Source organism: Xyrauchen texanus, chromosome 39 (genome assembly GCF_025860055.1).
Source record: "Xyrauchen texanus isolate HMW12.3.18 chromosome 39, RBS_HiC_50CHRs, whole genome shotgun sequence".
In the NCBI taxonomy this organism is placed as follows: domain Eukaryota; kingdom Metazoa; phylum Chordata; class Actinopteri; order Cypriniformes; family Catostomidae; genus Xyrauchen; species Xyrauchen texanus.
In genome coordinates, this window is record NC_068314.1 from 21,464,634 (window position 1) to 21,486,974 (window position 22,341).

At 36.3% G+C, this 22,341-nt stretch overlaps 1 protein-coding gene across 1 annotated transcript in view; it reads right to left on the reverse strand.

Annotated features, from left to right (window-relative positions):
• Positions 1 to 1,786: 1,786 nt before the first annotated feature.
• The window catches only part of LOC127632479 (polypyrimidine tract-binding protein 1-like), a 28,148-nt gene continuing 7,593 nt past the window's right edge, over positions 1,787 to 22,341 (reverse strand). Inside the window, exons 4-16 of the mRNA XM_052111068.1 lie at positions 18,487 to 18,547; positions 18,236 to 18,408; positions 16,962 to 17,108; positions 16,202 to 16,357; positions 15,985 to 16,095; positions 15,687 to 15,861; positions 15,520 to 15,639; positions 15,283 to 15,428; positions 9,706 to 9,739; positions 8,781 to 8,873; positions 4,814 to 5,030; positions 4,653 to 4,730; positions 1,787 to 4,548 (exon numbers count right to left, since the gene is read on the reverse strand). Coding sequence (XP_051967028.1) covers positions 4,416 to 4,548; positions 4,653 to 4,730; positions 4,814 to 5,030; positions 8,781 to 8,873; positions 9,706 to 9,739; positions 15,283 to 15,428; positions 15,520 to 15,639; positions 15,687 to 15,861; positions 15,985 to 16,095; positions 16,202 to 16,357; positions 16,962 to 17,108; positions 18,236 to 18,408; positions 18,487 to 18,547 — 1,644 coding nt within the window. The 3' untranslated portion in view covers positions 1,787 to 4,415. The remainder of the gene's footprint in view (positions 4,549 to 4,652; positions 4,731 to 4,813; positions 5,031 to 8,780; positions 8,874 to 9,705; positions 9,740 to 15,282; positions 15,429 to 15,519; positions 15,640 to 15,686; positions 15,862 to 15,984; positions 16,096 to 16,201; positions 16,358 to 16,961; positions 17,109 to 18,235; positions 18,409 to 18,486; positions 18,548 to 22,341) is intronic.

Sequence of the window (22,341 nt, forward strand, 5' to 3'; positions counted from 1 at the left end):
AAAGAAAGACAAAAATGAAACGACAGGCTCGCATCCAAACGAGACGCAGTTACTACACCTGTTATAACTTAGTATTAGCCACCACTGGAATAATAAAATAGAGAAATAAAATGATTCTCAAAGCATTTTTGAAGGAGATATTAATGTATATTAAATCATAGATCTATTTTTATGTAAATTAAGAAGTTACAGTATAAACAATAACGATATTATTATTATGGTGTAAGTTCTTCAAAAATATATTAACAAAATTAAAAAAAAAATAGAATTCATAGAAAACAATTACTTAAATACACCTTTATTTTGATGAAAATGTTTTAAATTACTGAGTTCAAAGTCATTTTTATATTTTCTCTAGGGGTTGAAGTAAAAGTGGTGTAACTGCCTGGAGACAATATATATATATATATTAAGTGAATAAAATAAAGTCCCATCAAATGCTAAAATGTTGGCAAACGTTGTCTGGTATCATCTACCTTTAATAATAAATTAATGAAAAATAATAGGTAAAATGGAGTAACCCTAAAAAATGTTTATTGATATTTGATTGTGAGTACACTGGTGGCCAAAAGTGTGGAATAATGTACAGATTTTGCTTATGGAAATACATTTGACTTTTATTCACCAAAGTGACATTCAACTGATCACAGTGTAGTCAGGACATTAATAGCAAAAGAGTTCTCATCAAAAAATCCTTCACATTGGAGGATTGACTCCAATGATAGATTTGCAGATCCTTGGCATTCTAGCTGTCAGTTTATCCAGATACTCAGGTGACATTTCACCCCACACTTCCTGTAGCACTTGCTATAGATGTGGCTGTCTTGTCGGGCACTTCTCATGCACCTTACTTTCTAGCTGATCAAACAAAAGCTCAATGGGTCCATACCACTCTTTTCCAATTATCTGTTGTCCAATGTCTGTGTTTCTTTGACCACTCTTAACCTCTTTTTGTTTCAAAAGTGGCTTTTTCTTTGCAATTCTTCCCATAAGGCCTTCTGAGTCTTCTCTTTACTGTTGTACATGAAACTGGTGTTGAGCGGGTAGAATTCAATGAAGTTGTCAGCTGAGGACATGTGAGGCGTCTATTTCTCAAACTAGAGACTCTGATGTTATCCTCTTGCTTATTTGTACATCTGGCCTTCCACATCTCTTTCTGTCCTTGTTAGAGCCAGTTGTCCTTTGTATTTGAAGACTGTAGTGTACACCTTTGTATGAAATCTTCAGTTTTTTGGCAGTTTCAAACATTGTATAGCCTTCATTCCTCAAAACAATGATTGACTGACAAGTTTCTAAAAAAAGCAGTTTCTTATTTTTGCCATTTCTGACCTAATATTTACCTTAATACATGCAACTCGAAAACAAATACAAAGACTATGCTAAGCTTCCCTTAAACAAATAGCTTCCAGTTGTATTTTGATATAAAGCGATTTTCTGGTAATAAATTAGCAATTTAGAATGATTACTCAAACATAAGGTGTTGGGAGTGACGGCTGCTGGAAATGGAGGTTAGATTTGATCAGAAATGACTTTAATATAGTGATGGTGCTGGGGTTTTTTTTAACATTCATTTCCTGACTATACTTTGTGATCAGTTGAACACCACTTTGGAGAATTAAAGTACCAATTTCCTTCAGAAACAAAAAAATCTTTACATTATTTTTCTTAACTTTTGGCTGCCAGTGTGTGCGTGTGTTCAGTATATAGACATTACATTTCTACTAACTTGATACACCTTTTCAACAGGATGATAACGTGATTTCTTATTTTCATCATCTAGGACTTTCTAGTCTAAGGGTCATCGTGTGACTTTTGCAGTCCCATGTAAATGAGTAATAACAACAGGTCCTTGTTTTGACATGAATATCACACACAGAGACTTGAGTAAACAAATATTTACTGAAGGCAAAATACATAAAAAGTACAACTAGGAATGTCAAGAAGTATGAAATAAAGACTTTCAAAGCAGTGAAATCCATATTTTAACAATTGTCTTATTGAATTATAATCATGCATGCTGATGGTCCACAGCTGTTATCAAAACATACAAAATATATAAAAACGAATAACTTTTAACATTGAGATACAAAAATAGTATTTACACCTCACCCGTCCACTGTAAGAAAAACACACTTTACAATCCAAGGCAGATGTTGTAAATTATTTTTGTGTGTGCAAAGATGCATAATGACGCTTTATCTAACCACTGTAAAGAATTAATGTTTTCAAAAGATCAGCTTTTTCTCTCTTCAGTTTATAAAGTGACAAGCAAAACAAAGCACCTCCTTTATTTTTTAGGTTTCTCAAACTAATTTTGAAAATGGTCCCAAGTTTTTTTTTAATAAAACAAAAGGTGAACATTGGGTGGGTTGGACATACCCAACCTAGTGAAAAATGAAGTTTTTTAATAACTTGATCCTTATAACTATGGACACATTGCTGGGAATAATAAACACATTATAGTTGTGCTTTTTGTATATACCCTGGTACAATACAGTGCCATATATTTTCATAAGTTCCTGTGTGCTCCTAACAGGCCTTTCATAAAATATAAAACATCTTTAAAAATGTTTCTTGGATGAACTGCTACAAGTCTACCAAGACATCGCTCATTTAAAAAGGTACAACAAATTTGAACTTTTTGGACAATAAAGGCCTTAATTATTTACAAAGGTCACTGATTGAGATCATTTTTGATTTAAGACTTACAAGCATTTATCCTCACACGGTGCGCACAATTCGGCAGGTGTTCTTATAATCTGGCAAATATACTGTATCTGATGACTGCCCCAATTCACCTGCACTGCAGTTTCCATCACACGGTTCTCTACAGTGAGACACAAGAGAACCTCTGTGTGTCACTTGTAAGCACTGAGAAGACATGTTTCTACATGCCTTTTTTCATTTGAGACTAAAAGGTGTCAGGATATCCCTTATGAAGGTAAACAGAGGAAAGGCTTTGGCTTCAAGCTGTAGTGTACACACAAGTACATGAATACATAAAATATACGAGGCCTTTTAAGTCGAATAGTTAAAAAAATCTGCTATATCACAAAATAACATGAAGCCCATAGCTAAACTACGCAAAGAACAGGACAAAAAGTAGGCCAACATGCAACGGCCCACAGCATAAAAACAATGCAAATCTAGGTAATACTTCACTATTGAATTTATACAGAAAAGATTGCATACATTTGAAGGAATGCCTGTAAACATTCTAAGTCTAAAGATACAGTATAAATGATAAAGCTAGAGGATATGAAAAGTACAACCCTGCTGGGAGATACATTATGCAGAGGTGTAGGGTTTAAAGCCTGTACCATAAGCCTGATGCAATTATTCCGGTCTCCTGTGAGCATGAATGTTTGGCGCTGAGGGCACAAAATGGATTGTAAACTACAGATTTGCAAACATTAGGCAGATGTTTGATTGAGGTTTTGGAAATATGGAGCAGTCAGGCACAAATGGCACATTACGGAATCAAAGGCCTGTAGTGGTTTCCCTCTGCATCTACATAAAATCATTGTTTAAGGCTTAAAAAGTCTGAAAACTGAAGCATAAAAGACCTAAAAAACTAAAACTACAACTGTTCTAAAACTTTGAGTAAAACAAAACATTGAAATATATCAAATAAACTAAAATGCCTCTTAAAGGATTTGTTTACCCAAAAATGAAAATTCTCATAATTTACTCTCGCTCATTCCATCCCAGATGTGTGACTTTCTTTTTTTCTGCAGAACACAAAGAAAGATTTTTAGAAGAATATTTCAGCTCTGTAGGTACTTACATTTCAAGTGAATATTGTCAGAACTTTGAAGGTCCAAAAAGCATATAAAGGCAGCATAAAAGTCATTCATATGACTCCAGTGGTTGAATGCATGTCTTCAAAAGCAATATGAGTGGGTGAGAAGTGTGGGTGAGAAACAGATCAATATTTTTACTATAAATCTCCACTCTATCGTTTTTGGCAATTCGCCTTCTTTGTGCATTTCACAATCTTCTGGGCAAAAAGAAGCAGGGCAATTTATTGTAAAATGGACTTAAATATTGATCTGTTTCTCACCCACACCCTCATTTTGCTTCAAAAGTTATGGATTAAACCACTGAAGTTGTATGGTATTTTACGCTGCCTATATGTCCTTTCTTTAGTTTCAAAGATTTGATCACCATTCACTTGCATTGCATAGACCTACAGAGATGAGATATTCTTCTAAAAATCTTTGGGTTCAGCAGCAGCAGCAAACAAATAAAGTAAAAAAAAAAAGTCTAGCACATCGCATGAGGTAAATGATGAGAGAACTTTCATTTGTGGGTGAACTATCCCTTTTAATAAAATACTGCATTGATGAAAGTGAGCTTTGTGGATAAGACTTATTAAGATTTAAAAGTGACTGGCCACTCCAGTCCCAGTTTTCTCAAATGGTAGATTTGGAGAAGGAAACCCTAAGATGGTGATTCTCTCCGAGGTCATGGTTGTGGAACTGAATCAGACACTCAATTGCTTCCTCCACTGAATCCATCTGAATCAGAGCCATCTTGCGATCCTTCCTGGAAGTTGATGGATTAGGATTCATGTTAGAAGTACTGCAAACAAAATTTCCTAGAGTCCTAAAGAAAGTCTCCAACAGAATAATAATGGAATGCAAACTTACTGAAAGAACTTGAAGTTCTTCACCAGAGCACCATTGGTAGCAAAGAGCATCTTGAGTTCATCCTCAACAACCGAGGGTCTAAAATGGAGGTAAAGGTAAGACTTGGGATTTGAAATGATAAAAGGCTTATAAAACAAGCAGCTGGGTGTGTAAAAACTCACGGGATGTTAGACAGGTGAAGTGTGGATGAGGGAGGAAAGATGTTGGAGTAGTTTTTGGAGCCTGGCTTCTTGAAGCGATAAAGTGGAGAGTTGCTGTAATCTTTGGTGAGACCCTGATCCTCATGTCCCTCCCGTGGCATCTGAACAGTTGTGTGTTTGGACAGGGTAATACGCAGGGGCCTGCCATATAACTTGTGCCCGTTCAGATGGCTCATCGCTGTAACATAAGTTACAGAAAAAAATAAACACTGAAAAACAATTTAGATATAAAAGGGCATATCAATCCACTCCCTAGTTACATATGACATAAAGCAGTACATAATGGCTGATACCCTAGTTGGCAGTGTACTTTATACTGAACTAGGACTGGGCAAAATATTGAATATTAACAACATGAATCGCAAAGATTCTTTAAGAAAAAGACTTTATAAAATAAAAAATACTGTGAATATTGCAATGATTTTATGGTGCTTTTTATTTGGCCATTAAGTTTAATAAAGAGTGTTTCGGTAGACAAATTCATGCTCTTTTAGGGCTGCATAATTAATCAAAATAACACCAAAATGGTGATATGGTCATGTGATTGTAAAACCACAAATTGCTGTTGATAAAAGACATTAAAGGAATAGTTCACCCAAAAATTAAAATTCTCTCATTCACGTACCCTGATCCCATCCCAGATGTGTATGACTGTCTTTCTTCAGTAGAACACAATTAAAGATTTTTAGAAGATAGAACTTTGTCAGGTCCATATAATGCAAGTAAATGGGTGCCAGCACTTTGATGGTCCAAAAGTCACATTTAGGCATAAAAGTAATCCATGCGACTCCAGTTCAATGAATGTCTTCTGAAGCAAATCGGTATGTGTAAAAAAATGAATCAATAATTAAAATATTAAATTTTAAAAAGTGCTTCTTGGCAGCAGTTGTCGGCGAGTTCACACGAGAATCCGGAAGCGGCGCTTATTTACAACAGAACAAACGTCACGCGAGAGTTCGACCATTTCAAACAGCATCACAGCCCTGGACGGACGCACCGATTTAAAGTTAAAATCGTTTTAACTATCAAATTGTTTCTTACCTATTGATTCACAAGACAGAAAATATTCATTGAGCAACTGGAGTCGTTTGGATTACTTTTATGCTGCCTAAATGTGACTTTTGGACTGTCAAAGTGCTGGCACCCATTTACTTGCATTATAAGGACCTAACAGAGCTCCATCTTCTTCTAAAATTTTTTATTTGTGTTCTGCTGAAGAAAGACAGTCATACACATCTGGGATGGCATCAGGGTAAGTAAATAATGAGAGAATTGTAATTTTTGAGTGAACTATTCCTTTAAACAAAGGCTTGTGCTTCTAGAGCTTTTAGAACAGTTCACATGCACTGTGAAAAATAATTCTGCATGTTGTTCAAGCATTCACACAATTCATAACTTTAGTATCTGCTACAAGTTTATATAAAAATTTACAAAGGCTACACAGTGTAAAAGAAGAGGAGATGACAATGTTTCACCAGATGCAGAACACTGTAAACTACACACTGCAATTTGTGTCAAAATAAAAGCTCCAAGTGAAGTAAATAGGACAAAAACATATTAATTTAAATATCACAAATCTGATCATCAAAATAATAATTCAGTATTATATTATAAAAATGATCTTGACTGGGTCCTACAGTATTATGCAACATTCAACTGGGTTCCAAAAAAATACATATATCTATATATACACGTGTATGTATATAAAGGATGGGCATTCATCAATAATTTGGTATTCGAATATTTAAGCTCATAAAAATGAATATTCGAATATTATATTATTTAAATAAAAGGTAATTAATGAGAAAGAGACGTTGTAAAATATTTTTCTTAGTCAAAGTTTGAACTATAAACTACTCATTTATACACACCAGTTTAAATGATGGAATGTCCCTTACCTCAGCTAGCAAAGTCTTTCTCGGACGCAATATTTGTTGTTTACAGAAGCGTCTCAGGGATTACGTTGCTAAGGGGATGCTGCTTTCTGACGAGCTGCACATATACATGAGTAAAATGTACACCACTAATCCAATGCATTTAAACAGGAACCCAGCTTTCTCACAGTAAGCCACGTTCTCACAATAATCTCCTTTTCTGATGTCCATTTGAATGTACTGACAGAACCGTTTGCACAACAAATGTGATCAACTTGTGTCCATACTCAACAGCGTCACCTAGTGCATTCTGTTATAACTGCCATTTTTAGTTTGTGGGTTCAGGATTTAACAGATATATCACTGTATATATGGCCAGTAAAGCAAAACTTTGCAAAATTCAAATAGTATTTTTACTATTCAAATAATTATTGGAGAACACATATTCGAATACTCGCGCACATACCTAATATATATATACACACACACACACACACACACACACACACACACACACACACACACACACACCTAAAGGATTATTAGGAACACCATACTAATACTGTGTTTGACCCCCTTTCGCCTTCAGAATTGCCTTAATTCTACGTGGCATTGATTCAACAAGGTGCTGAAAGCATTCTTTAGAAATGTTAGCATCTTGCAGTTGATGGAGATTTGTGGGATGCACATCCAGGGCACGAAGCTCCCGTTCCACCACATCCCAAAGATGCTCTATTGGGTTGAGATCTGGTGACTGTGGGGGCCATTTTAGTACAGTGAACTCATTGTCATGTTCAAGAAACCAATTTGAAATGATTCGAGCTTTGTGACATGGTGCATTATCCTGCTGGAAGTAGCCATAAGAGGATGGGTACATGGTGGCCATAAAGGGATGGACATGGTCAGAAACAATGCTCAGGTAGACCGTGGCATTTAAACAATGCCCAATTGGCACTAAGGGGCCCAAAGTGTGCCAAGAAAACATCCCCCACACCATTACACCACCACCAGCAGCCTGCACAGTGGTAACAAGCATGATGGATCCATGTTCTCATTCTGTTTACGCCAAATTCTGACTCTACCATCTGAATGTCTCAACAGAAATCGAGACTCATCAGACCAGGCAACATTTTTCCAGTCTTCAACTGTCCAATTTTGGTGAGCTCTTGCAAATTGTAGCCTGTTTTTCCTATTTGTAGTGGAGATGAGTGGTACCCGGTGGGGTCTTCTGCTGTTGTAGCCCATCCGCCTCAAGGTTGTGCGTGTTGTGGCTTCACAAATGCTTTGCTGCATACCTCGGTTGTAACGAGTGGTTATTTCAGGCAAAGTTGCTCTTCTATCAGCTTGAATCAGTCGGCCCATTCTCCTCTGACCTCTAGCATCAACAAGGCATTTTCGCCCACAGGACTGCCGCATACTGGATGTTTTTCCCTTTTCACACCATTCTTTGTAAACCCTAGAAATGGTTGTGCGTGAAAATCCCAGTAACTGAGCAGATTGTGAAATACTCAGACCGGCCCGTCTGGCACCAACAACCATGCCACGCTCAAAATTGCTTAAATCACCTTTCTTTCCCATTCTGACATTCAGTTTGGAGTTCAGGAGATTGTCTTGACCAGGACCACACCCCTAAATGCATTGAAGCAACTGCCATGTGATTGGTTGATTAGATAATTGCATTAATGAGAAATTGAACAGGTGTTCAATATAGGAACACCTTTAGGTGAGTGTGTATATATATATATATATATACACACAGTGTGGGGAAAAAAGTATTTGATCCCCTGCTGATTTTGTACGTTTGCCCACTGACAAAGAAATGAGCAGTCTATAATTTTAATGGTAGGTTAATTTGAACAGTGAGAGACAGAATAACAACAAAAAAATCCAGAAAAACACATGTCAAAATTTTTAGATGTAAATAGGCTGAAAAGTATTTAGATATACTGAACTAGGGAGTGGATATAGACAGGCCCAAAGTAATTCTTAAAGTATGAATGCCTGTTCCTTGAGTAAGATTCTTAGCAAATAATTGTAATTTTGAGGCTGTTTACCGAGCTGGGCCTGTGTCCCATCAGACATCTGTATGAGAGCATTATCCTTCTTGTTGAACATGATTTTCACTCTCATTACATCCCCATATACACCTAAAAACAGGAAAGGTTATGTCAAATACACATGATGCATGTTCTGATCAATCACACCCTTATCAAAACCAGCCTGTGTGCTATAAAAACTACAGTTCACAATCAAGATAATCACACAATCACATGCTTTTCAGAGTACACTACACAAAGTGCAACTATTAAATCCTAATAACAACTGGTGTCTGTTTTGTGGTGTCGATCATATAATAAGGATGCTGGAACTTGCAAGTGTTTCATAAATCGTTTTAAAGTTTTTTTTAAGAAAAGACTATGCACTGCACCGAAAAAAATATATTCTTAGTCAAGAGGAGAGTTAAAGGGGAGCCTTGGAAGACTTCTGAATATTTCAATTTTTTTTTGTTTACATCATTTGAGTATAGAAACAGATTATCGGAGGCAGCCCGATCAACTGAGATCATAAAAAGAATTGTAAGAAAAAGTTTTAGAGGGGGATAAAAATGTTGCTTAACCAAAAAAAGAAAAATAGGGTGAGCTTATAAAATAGGAGTCTTGATTATTAACTAAGTACTTTAAACAGCTTTTCTCCAAAAGACATGCAATAAAAGATAGAGGACAATTTTCAAAAGCATGCAACCTTTTTTAAGGTGCCAATTTGTTTTGTCATATTATAAAAAGCTGCAGCCTTGCATCTGCTTTTCAAGGAAAAGGTGTTGTTTCACAAGAAGGCTGCAGTTTTTCATGACAAATACTGCAGAAAATAAGCGAGGCACTCAAAATAATTGGGCCTCGCCAATGCCTTGTGAGGAAATCAAAACGAATAAAAAAGACAGAACAAATGAGTGACAAATAAAGATGCTGAAGGATGACATACCGAAGAGAATAAAGAGGCAGTGGGGCGTAACTCTCTTTAAAGGACAGCAGAGGGGGGCAGCGGAGGAGGAAGAGACAGGTAAAGATCGGAGGCAGAGTGGAGGTTCAACATATCCGAGGCAGCGAGGCAGTTCCACAGGAAATGGCAAAAAACGATGGTTGGATCAAGAAGATGGTTAATGGATTGGGAGCATAGAGAGGGGAGGGAGTGGGTGGGGGAGGAGAGAGGAAGAGATGTATGTATGTTTGAATTGATGTTGGTGTGCGATTGTTGGATGATGTTGGATTGTGTAATTGTTCAACCAAATCAGTAGGGAGAGGCATATGGTGCAGCCAGATGGCAAAGGAGAACAGGGTTTTAAAAATAAAAAAAAGAGGAATGGGGTAAGGGGAACAGGGAGGGAGAAAAATTGGAGAAAAAAGGAGGTAAAAAACAAAGTCAGTATACATAAAGAAACACAAAGTAAAAATAGTGCTAAAGTTAACAAAGAAACATGACCAGCAAAATAATAATGTTATAGCAACTAGTTACTGTAGTAAACAAAAGATTTTATCATTTGAAACATGAATAAATCTGTTCAATACTATACATGCGTGAATGCATTTTCCTTTGGTCTGTTTACAAAAATAAAAAAAGGTAATATGAATGTAGTGAAAGTGAACCCTTTCAGATAATTAAAGTAAATTAAGATAAGCGCACAAGTCATACGGACTACTTTTTACAGTGCTTAGTTTTCATTGTTTAAGCTTAAAGTGATAGTTCACCCAAAAATGAAATTTCCCTCATCATTTACTCACCCACATGATATCCCAAGTGTGTATGACATTCTTTCTTCAGCAGAACACATTTGAAGAAAAATAGAAAAATATCTTAGCTCAGTAGGTCCTTAAAATGCAAGTAGATGGTGATCAGACTTTTGCGGCTCCAAAATTAACAGATAGAAAGCATGAACGTCATCCATACGACTTCAGCAGTTAAACTAATGTCTTCTAAATCGACACAATCGCTTTTGGTGTGAAAAAGACTTTTTAATTCTAAATCATCGCTTCCGGACAGCAACAGTATGTGCGTGTGACATCACATTGGCATGTTAACGCGAGAACTGACTAGGGCTGGGAGATTAATCAAATTAAATTTTCAATTATGATTTTGGCTTCCAACGATTATGAAAACAAGATAATAGAGATAGAAAAAATATTGTGCAGCATTACCTCTTGCAATGAAACACCCTGTTGTTATATCTTTAAAGCATCCTTTATTAAAGTTCAAATAATAAGGAAGTGGGTAATGAAAATAAACTCAGAAACTAGAATTTCTCTTTGCAGTCAGCTACACGTCTATGAGTTGCGTGAAGTTTCTGGGGAAGAGATTTAATCTTCTCCCGGCTGATGCAGACACTGGTGCGGGGACGCTCGTCATGCATTTGCTGCAGCTAGATTATAACGTGATGGCTCACGATGTAGTGAATCATAATGTGTCACCTTCACTGTGTGTATCTTATTAAGAAAATTGGTGATTCAATATCTATAAAGAAGAGATGGATCAAAGTGAACATAAAAAGGTGAGACAGTGTAGTCTCAGCCCATTATACGTCTTTTTTGGCTTGTTTTCCAAAATAAATCTAAAACTCCTATAAAACAACATACATTTCTTTTAAGAGATATACTGCAGAAGAAAACTATTTTATCAGAGAATGTTGAATACAATATTTAATCAGGGCTCAACATTAACCCTTGTTAAGTGGATTTTTGAAGGTACAAGTTAAAGAGAATTTTACTTTCCCGACCAGACAACAAGACTGATTAAATGTCAACAATTAAAAAAATAACCAGATGTATTTTTGATAGCCTAGGCCACTTATTAGAAAGTTCATATTCTTATTCTGCTGTTAAAAGTAATCCAGAGCACGTAATTTTAAAATTCGCTAGCGATATAGTAACAGCAGTGCCCTGTTTGATTGAAAGGCGGCGTATGTGTGTGCACGCTAATGTGCACCTGAACGGGTCAGCTACATTTCATAATTATGCCAAAATGTCTTCGTGAGGTATTCATGTAAACACAGAGAGCGATGTCTAAAGTAAAAGTAAACAGTGGAGAAAAAGGTGGATTTGTATTAATATGTTGTAATTGCAAGTATAAATGTAAGCTAATAGACCTGCTGTTGTCTAGTATGTCAATATAATAATCATATACAACCATAACAAGAAAACATTCACTGTAGGGCTGGGACAACGCTATACGTCGACGCAAAATATTTGCGTCGATTCGTCAGACCCAAAACAAAGATGGCGGCGCCGGACAGTAGTAGCAACACGAGTGGCTCCTCAGACTATCAGAAGTGCAAGGCGGCACGCACTCGTTCCTCTAAAGTATGGGAATTCTTTAATTTAAAAGGAAACAATTCAGTGTTATGTCGTCTTTGCAAAATGGAGATTGCCTTCCATTCTAGCACCACGGCAATGCACCAGCACCTGAAGAGGCGCCACCCGGGAGCAGCTGCAGATGACAGAGCAATGTAAGTTTTTTTTTCAACTTCCCACTTTGCACTCGATGTTGGAGTAGGCTATAATAAGACATCAAGTTGTTGTTATTTTAATCTGAAAGAAGAATTACAAGATGCACTTTTTTTTCAGTAAGCTAGGCCTATGTGTTTTCAAGGCTTCAAGGTTTTATTGAATGCTACCTCTGACTAAGAATGCATTACTTTGCACTTGTATAGTCTTTTATTTTGGAATTTTAAGAGCAATAAACATACATTGCAATGTTAAGGAATTCATGTTTTTTTCATTCAGATATGTAAATCAACATGTATAAATTGCTATTAGTCAATTAATGGGGAAATAATCGCTAATCGAAATCGGACTGGAAAAAAATGTAATCGTTAGATTAATCGATGCATCAAAAAAAATAATCTCTAGATTAATCGTTTATCCCAGCCCTAATTCACTGCTCTCGACTGAGTAACTTTATTAGCTTTAAAAAGTATAATGTATTATAATCATACAGTGAAGACCAGTAGTAGATTTATGTTGCATTTAATTCTGAATATTTACTTGAATGATTGATCGCCTATTGCTATTAAAAACTTTAAAAGCTGTTAAAAAAAATTCTTATTTTGTATTTTTATTCTATTATTTTTAATCTATTTCTATTCATTGCTGTTTTTTATTGTTATTTTATTGCAGACTGTTTACTAGTCTTGAATAATTACTTAAGAACTTGAAACAATCTTCCATAATTAACATATTAGTTAGTGTTATTATTTGATGTGGTTTTAAAGCTTGTATTGAGAATCATCAAATTTCACTACAGACTACTGAAATTTTGGTATCGTGATAATTTATAGCCTTTATTGTACATGATAGATCTTGATGTAATAACATGATAAAAAAAAAGCATATCCCATTGAGGTGTGAGCCCCCCTGCTGTTAATGATGGTGATGGAGGCTTTCCTTTATTTGACTAGCATATGTGAAAAATTAATTATCATATGACAATAGCCTCCTCCCCTACCCAGTGCAGTTCACATTTCAAGTTCAAGGAAATCCACTGTTAAAATGCATGATATTTCCAAAGTCAATGAGTAATCATGTTAAATAATCCTGATCTCAATATTGACCAAAATTATCATAAATATGATTTTTGCCATAATCAGACAGCCCTAGAACAGACACGCGTGCAACACACCCAGAAGAGCAGCGATGTTTACAAGTAGGTAGGATAAACGCTGTACAGCAGCTTGGTTGGTTTTGATCCGTATTGGTTTCTTTCCTCACAGTGGTGCTTTTGTGGGCTTATTCTGGATGTCTCAACTGAGAGAAGAACGTGAAATTATGTCCATAACATGCCAACGTGAATACGTCACACGAGAGAATGTGTGAACTCCACCTCTCATGAAGCTTACCGGAAGTGATGATTTATATTTAAAAATTACTTGAGTATTAATCTTTTTCATATCAAAAGTGATTGTATCACTTTAGAAGACATTAATTAACTGCTGGTTAACTGCTGGAGTCATAACGATGATGCCAACTGTCTGTGATTTTTGAAGCCTCAAATGTCTGATCACCATCCACTTTCATTTTAAGGATCTACTGAGCTGAGATACAGTAATTTTACATTTTTCTCCAATTGTGTTCTGCTGAAGAAAGTAAGTTACACACCTGGGATATCAAGAAGGTGAGTAAATTTCCATTTTAGGGTGAACAAAAAGAGCAGCAAGGACATTCTGCTAAATGTCTTTTGCATTTCACAGAAGAAAGTCATTCAGGCAGTGTAAATGACAGAATTTTCATTTTTGGATGTTACAAAAAAATTGAAATTTATTGAGGGGGAAAAGGGTAATTTCTCTGTACCTTCAAGTGCAACAGACATTCAGAAAATACAATTTCGCAATTTTACTGTAGTAAAATATTTGGAAAGGATGAGTGAAACATGTAAAGCAGCAAAATATTCAAATGAAAGCAACACAAAAAAACTGAATGAAGTTCAACTTAATGGCATCTTTTTATGCAAAACTTGAGGATGTTAGAGATAGAAATAATAAACTGAATACTGGAAGAAGGGTGAGGACACTTTTTGCTTTTTTTCATGGAAACTCTAAGAAATGGGCTTTTGAGCCCGCAAACTGCAATTATTGAATGACAATAGGTCACAAACTCGGAATAGTGAACCAAAAATGAAAATTCCCTGTTTGTGCACTCACCCTCGTGCCATCCAAGATGTGTAGGACCTTCTTTCTTCTTCTGAACATTTTTAGCATTTTTAGAACAATATCTCAGCTCTGTAGGTATGTTAAATGCAAGTGAATGGGTACCAAACAGACAATATTTAAGTCCTTTTTTACTTTCATATTCTTCTTTTGTTTTGGGCGATTCACATTCTTGATGCATATCGCCACCTACTACGCAGGGAGGAGATTTTACAGTAAAAATGACTTATATATTGATCTGTTACTCACCCACACCTATCATATCACTTCTAAAGACATGGATTTAACTACTGGAGTCATCTGGATTACTTTTATGCTGCCTTATCTTGCTTTTAATGTTGGTACCCATCCACATGCATTATGAGGAACTACAGAGCTGAATTATACTACTAAAAATCTTCATTTGTGTTCAGCAGAAGAAAGGAAGTCATAAACATCTGGGATGGCAAGAGGGTGATTAAATTATGAGAGAATTTAAATTTTTGGTTGAACAATACCTTTAAAAGGTACAAACTATATAAGTGAATTTTACACACTTCTGAATCATAAAAAGCATATTTGTAAGAAAAGGAAAAACAATACATATAAAAACTAAACATGGGTGTTCCTTGGCACAGGAAGGATAGGCATGAATCAAAGATAGTTTTTAACATTGTTTCCTGTTAACTAAGAGCTATAGCTCCATGTACTCATCAGGACTTGCCCTTTGAAGGACATAATGGCATCATATTTACTTTTGCCATTAAAAAATGATAAAAGAAAAATACCATCAGCTTACTCCAAAACCCCCTTTATATTAGATATTTAAGTAGACACTGACAACATCTAAGTGCATCAGATATGGATAAGACGTGAGAAGTGCTAACCTCAGGGTTCAGGTTGCTGACCAACATGACACAGTGGCTGCCGGGGAGGGCAGGGAACCCCAGTCTGCTGGCAGCTGCAGCAGCCGCCGCTGCTCCGGGGATAGTCAATGAAGCCAGGGCTCCAGGAATCCCAGACAGGGTCAACCCTAAAAGAGACATCATCAACATAATATTTCAAACATATATGCAATAAACAAGATGTTGTTTACAGATGAGCAGTATAATATAACACTGTACCAGCAGCCTGCTGGATAGCAAAGGCTGGTGGAAAGGCATGAGCTCCCGCAAATGGTGCAGCAGAGATGAGTCCGGAGAAGCTGCCAATTATAAGGAGAAGAAAATTAATGAATGCACTTCCTGAGGTGTAGTTACAGTTAAAGGAGGTAGAATGTGAATATAGTTACTAAAGGCAGCCATGGCGTGATGCTCAATAGCAGGTTGGCTGTCCCCAGTGGGCAGGTCTGGCCGTGTGTAATCACGACTTTTGTCATTATTGTACTTCACATTTAGGCTGGTTAGTTTGGAGAAACTGATACGCAGAGTGCAGCAGCCATTGTAGATGTTCTGTCCATCCAGGGCCTGAGAAAACAAAGAGATCCATGTAAAGCTGACAGTGTGACTCAAAGGGAACAAAAAAGGAAGGAATGAGTCTACTTTGAATAAGCCAGCATAAAAATACTATAAAAAGATGGCGCCTCTCACCAACTTGGCATGTTGCGCAGTGAGCCCATCCGCAAACTGCAGGAGAGTTTGAAACTGATTGTTTTTTGTGAAGGTGATCACCTTTAACACTGTGCCAAACTTTGAGAATATCTGTAGAGGAACCATTCCACATATTACAGTATGAAGCAAATGTAATCTTTGATGCAATGCCAACAGCTCAATATATCAGAGTAGTAGTACTGGAGGAAGTTTATACCTGGTGAAGAACATCTAGGGTCACTGGGTAGAAGAGGTTTTCAACAATGACCCTCAGGACAGGGCTGGGACCGGTCATACCGGATGGGTCAACACCAGCTATGGACATGCTACCTGTCTGAACAGCATTCACTGCCTGCAGTGCTGCCTGTGCCCTCTGTAGTCACAGAAAAAGACAAGAGGTTATAAGAAGGATGTCATTTTACTGCTTGCTTCGAGAAGGAAAATTTGTAAATGATTGATTACATTCCTGTGTATCCATACAAGCCTATTTTGATGTTTGACCAAGTGATTGGTGATTTGTCAACGGAACATTCTAAACAAAACATGACGTAAATGCCATTAGCTACATTTCTGTGTTTACTCAAACATAATGACACAGATCAAAACAAATGAAACAATCCTCCAAATGAGCACTGATGGGCTGCAGCTGTGGAATTCACTGCTAAAAGACATTTAGCAGCATATAAACTATGTTTAGAGAGTTGAAGGAAAATGTGCAGTGTGGAAAATGCAGCCACAAACAATTTTAAAATAATAATAAGATGCACAGCAATAAGCAAACCAGACATTCCATCCCTTCAATCAAAAAGAGCGCAGCTGCTCCAAATAACTCATCATCATGAAATTCTGCTGTCTTTATTTACATAAAAAACATTTACAAATTATTCACTCTGTCAGAAATGTGGAATGAAAACATCACACAGCCTCTGTACTCAGACTCTGATATGTGCTGGAGTGGCTTTTTATAAAGCACATACCACTTGGTTTGGGGAGTTGTCTGTTTTCAGCTCTTTGTGGTTGGAGTACTGCATGTATATGGGATGATTTCTGATGACTGGCGTTACTGAGGAGTAGTAAGTAACCATCGTTTGTGCTACCTCTTCAGTGTTCATTTCCAAGAAAGCCTGGGAAAAAAAAATGCAGATCATGCAATTTGCCTTAAATTAACAAAATAATGTTTGCTCCAATAGGTCTGTTCCAAACCCTAGTAAGTTCCCTTGATGTTTACTCTCTACATAGGCAGCTACCTTATAAGGCACCATCATAACAGATTGAATGATTGAATTGAAACAAGCTCCGTGGCAAACAAATTGTCACACTAATAGTGTTCCTCACATGAAGAGAGAGACTCGAATACCTATCACAGATGATTGCAACAATTTGATATAAATTGATACTCTAACAAGCACAAAAAAATGCATTACGTACAGAAATTATTACATTTGCTTCCTATTGCTTGAAATAGCCTTTTCATCATGTGCACACTTATGATGTTGCCTATGTAGTAGTAATGGATAATTTCAGCCAGCGGACATTTTTGGCCGAAAACGAAAAAAGTCAGAACATTTTTGTTTTCCAGTACTCCGATAATTTGTATTATTGTCTGTCATAGGTTACTTTCAAGCTGCAATATGGCATTAAAAAAGCATAAAAGCACAATTGAAGTAGTGCATATGACACTTTATATTCACTTCATTCGCATTATATTAAAAATCTCTGGAAGCCATACAATAGTTGAGAATCGCAGAGGATGCGTTTAATAAGTAAATATATAGTGTGTGTGCACGCTTCATTGAATGAGTGCTGCTCTTCAACTGATGCTGTAAAAATTACTGAGTGGATTTTTAATGATAAAGGTTCTTAATATGCTACACATTTTTATGTACTTTTTCTCAGTCTACTCTAATTTATAATGAAATGTGTAGTTACAGAAATAGTGGTTTCAATGCATCCTTAATAATAACAAAATGAAGAACTTCAGTTATTCCAAACAAAGTCTAATTTAAAATTATAATATTCGGTTGATAACCCAGTGTGTCCAGCATTTTCGAATTTGGCCTAGAATTTTAATTTCGGTCCATCACTTCTCTGTAGGCAGCTCACTTTGTATTAGAACAGAGAAAAATTTCAAGTTTAAGAAAAGCATTAAAGATTTCATAAATGCAAAATTCTAGAGTGTTTTACAGAGGGAGATTATCTCTGATTATTTACAAGCTAATGTTGAGTTTTATGAGAGAAGAGGGAAAAGTACCTGATTCTTTCCCTTCAGCATGAGCAGATTGGTGACTTTGCCAAATGGAAGGCCCAGGGAGATGACCTCAGCTTCGTTGATGTCATTGGGAAGCTTACGGACATGTATAACTCTGGATGGAATGCTGGGACTTCTAATGTCCCCTTTGAACTTCTTGCTGTCATTGCCGTTAGCTGTGAAGAAAGCAGATGATCAGGCCACTTTGCTGGGACAAAACTAAAAACATCTATTGAGGTTTAAAGAGTATATACCCGCTGAGCTCATGATATACGGCCCGCTGGAAACACAGGAGAACAGCTCGTCAGATCCTCTCTGCAAAAAAATAAATAAAAAAAAGCTCTAGATCATAATGTGTCCAGTAACATTTAATTTTTTACTACGTTTAGACTGTTGGTTCTTAGACTTGCATAGTTATTTGTAACTGGTTGGCGGACAGATAGAGAACATAAAGCCTTTACTTTTGGATATGAACACAAACAAAAACTGTCCTACATTTAGCCTGAATGCCAACCACAAGAGGCAAAAGGAAAGTTAGTATTATGACCAAATAAGGACAAGTTTATATTAGCAAAAACTAAAATACAGGAAATGGACAATGTGACAACTTCCAGCCTTCTTGTGCAAACAGCACAGCCTTAAGAGAGGGTGGGGTCAGAGTTCAGCAACTACAGACACACACCCCCTCCCCCCTTACCAGAATCTGATGAATGAACAAGAGATCTCAGTAGACTGGATAGAGGGGTGGAGTAACATTTCCAGGACGTTGATTGAGAGGAATGAGTGGCCAGACTGAATCTGGCCTTTCCTCTAAGGGAGCATGTCCATGTGAAAGCCCCTAATGCATCTACAACTAAACTACTATAAACCTACGCATAAATGTGCATAAATAGCCTACTTTTACATACATCTTTATATACTGTATTTTTCTCTTTAACTGGTAACACTTTACAAATAGGGCTGTTCTCGTTTATGTTAGTTAGCATGAACCAACAGTAAACTATACTTCTACAGCATTCAATTAATCTTGGTTAACTGGTTATAAATGATGTAGCATATTTGCTTAATATCACAGAGCGTCTTAAGTAGGGCTGGGCGATACATCGAATACCTACGATATAATTGCAATGATTTTGCTGACAATATAAAATATCGCAATGATTTTAATAAGCCTTTTATTTGGCCATAAGGTTTCATAGAGTGCATCAGTAGCTGTAAGAGCTGTATAATTAATACAAATATCAAAATGGAGATATTATTATATGCGATTATTTAACAACAGATAAACATGGTCTGTCTGCGCATGCGGGGGTGGCGGGGCTCATGGGCTAGTGTTTTTAGCACAGTTCACCTGCATTGTGAAGTACTGCCAGTTCAAGCATTCATGCAATTCCAAACAATAGTAACCAATATAAAGTTGTTAGGGATGCACCGAAATTAAAATTCTGGGCCGAAACCGAAAATCCAGGATGCACTTGGCCGAAAACCGAAACGTACTTTTTTTTTTACCTATTTAAGAAGAGAAAAAAGATTTTTTTTGTGTATGATTGTATTAATATGATACTTTTTCATTAATTTCATGAATTTAATGAATCTGAATTGAAAAACTACAAACCAATAAAATAAATCACACTTTTATTGAAAGTAACACACCAATATTGGACAAAAAATATATTAAAACATTATTAAATATTATTCTTCATTCAGTTCTGTAAAAATCTAATTTTACAGATTTTATTAACAATTATCCAAATAATGTAAAGTTTTAGAAAACTATTATATGCAAAACAACAGTCAAGTAATGAACTTAGCTAGCATCTTTGAAAAAGTTTAAATATGCAACAGTAATTTTAATTGAAACAAAAAGGCAGAACACAGAATGGCAGAGGGCCTCTATTCCACTGATCTATATATAACTATAATATATAATTATATATATAGATCAGTGCTCTATTCTGTTTATGTAAACGTATGTACACTTTAAGTGAACATTGTTGTGCAAAACAACAGTGCAAAACAGCAGTAATTGAACTAAATCCAACCTCAACTGTAAACGACAAATGTATCCTCAAGTGAAGAACAAGTGTAATGTAATTGCTATACACATCAAATTGGACCGCTTTCTATTTAACTACAAGTGACCGGTTTCTCTTCAAGAACAAAAGTTGCTAAACTTTCTGACAGTCTCTCCTGTCAGAAAGCTCATCAAGAACATGAGATGCTGCACTGAACAGTCTCTCACTATCTGTGCTGGTGCTTGGGCAGATAAATACCTGTTCGCAATCCACGCAAGCAAAGGAAAGCGGTCTTTGTTTATGCGCCCGTAGTCAAGGGGATTGTCGCCTCTGGCGTAGTTCAGCTAGATACGTCTCAAGTTGTGGTGTAGCTGCGCTAGTTGTGGCACTGCTGTGGATCGGGGCTCTTTCCTGTAGAATCTCTTGCTGTACTCTGTATATATATATATCTTGAAAGTTCTGCTGAACAAACACTGCAGATCGCAAATGTGATGTCCTTATCAGAAACTTTGAAGAATTTCCACACCGCTGACATGATCGGCCTTTGTTTGGTAGCGCTGTGATAAGGGCTAGATCGATCCAGAGTGAAATCAGAGCACTGAGGGGCGGGGCGAGGAGGTATATATTTTCGGCCTTTTCTCTCTTTCGGCCGAAAACCGAAAGTGCCATTTTCGGCCGAAAATTTTCGGCGGCCGAAATTTCGGTGCATCCCTAAAAGTTATTATACAAGTCAACAAATGTGGAACAGTAAAGGAGAGTTTGACAGCGGTTCACATGATTCGAAACTCAAACTGACAAACAAACATTGCACTTTCAGTTTCATTATAAAGCTCCTGGTGAAGGTGAAATAAACACGACTGCACTTGCAGTGTCTAAATAAAAACCCCAGTTTGAAGTGAATAGGACAGAAATATATAAATTTATCTTTACATAATCTTATCCTGAAAATAATAATAATTATATTATAATAATAAACTTTACTGTGTTCCACAGTAATCATTTAGTACTATGCAATATTTATCTGGTTTCCAAAAAATAAGTGAAGTCGTTTTTGCACACCTTGTTCATTCACAAAGAAAAATGTTTTAGTAAAAATGTATGAAGGTTAATAAGATTTTTATTAAGCTTCTATATATGATTGTAAGTTAAATCAATGAAAATTATTTTATTCTCCCTTGTGTTAACTTGGTGAAAAACTGTGGGAACTATGCCTTCATCATTTTTAAATATATTTTTATTTAATGCCTGTAAAATAAATTATACATGGCTACAATGGCTTTTTATATATGATATGATGGTTCCTCTTGATACCAAAAATAAACAAACACCTTTATGCCATTTCAGAGCAAATACCTAATTATCGAGAAATATTGAATTTCGTCAATTTGCTGAAAAATATTGAGATATAATTTCTGAGGCCATATCACCCAGTCCCATTCAAAATGACACATTTGTCAAATTACATGTGATTACAATATAAACACAGTACTCTTTAAATGACCAATCCTTTTTCAAGTAAAGACAATCCAAGCAGCACAATATGGTTAACATAATAACAGAGAAAAGATGTTGGATGCATTAAGACAAACTATGTTCTGGTGGTCCAATCTTGCCATGTGTTGAACTTGAGTGAAATCAGCATATTCAGCAGGACCACCTGGAGCCCACGTAACCACATGCAGGCCTATCCACCATTTATTAAAATTCCACGGCAAAACAACTCAATGAGAACCACATGTAAAACAGAGGGGGGTGGCTAAACAACAAGCATCTGGCAAGACATTTTAACACACTAAACTAAGCTATTCTCTGAAGAAACAAACGTTTTAAGCATTACTCCAAAACAAGCAGGACTCCAGACTGCGTCTAAAATGGTTGGAAATGTGACCAAAAATAATTGATTGCGACAATAATGTAAAATCGAATCACCATCTAATCTAATGACATTAATTGATGCTCAAGATGACAACACACTACTATTTACATACTTTATGTAAATATTAGGGCTGTCGATATAACACGTTAATTCAGTGCGATTAATTTGACAAGAATTTACACGTTAAAATAATTAACGCAATTAATCGCATGCCCACG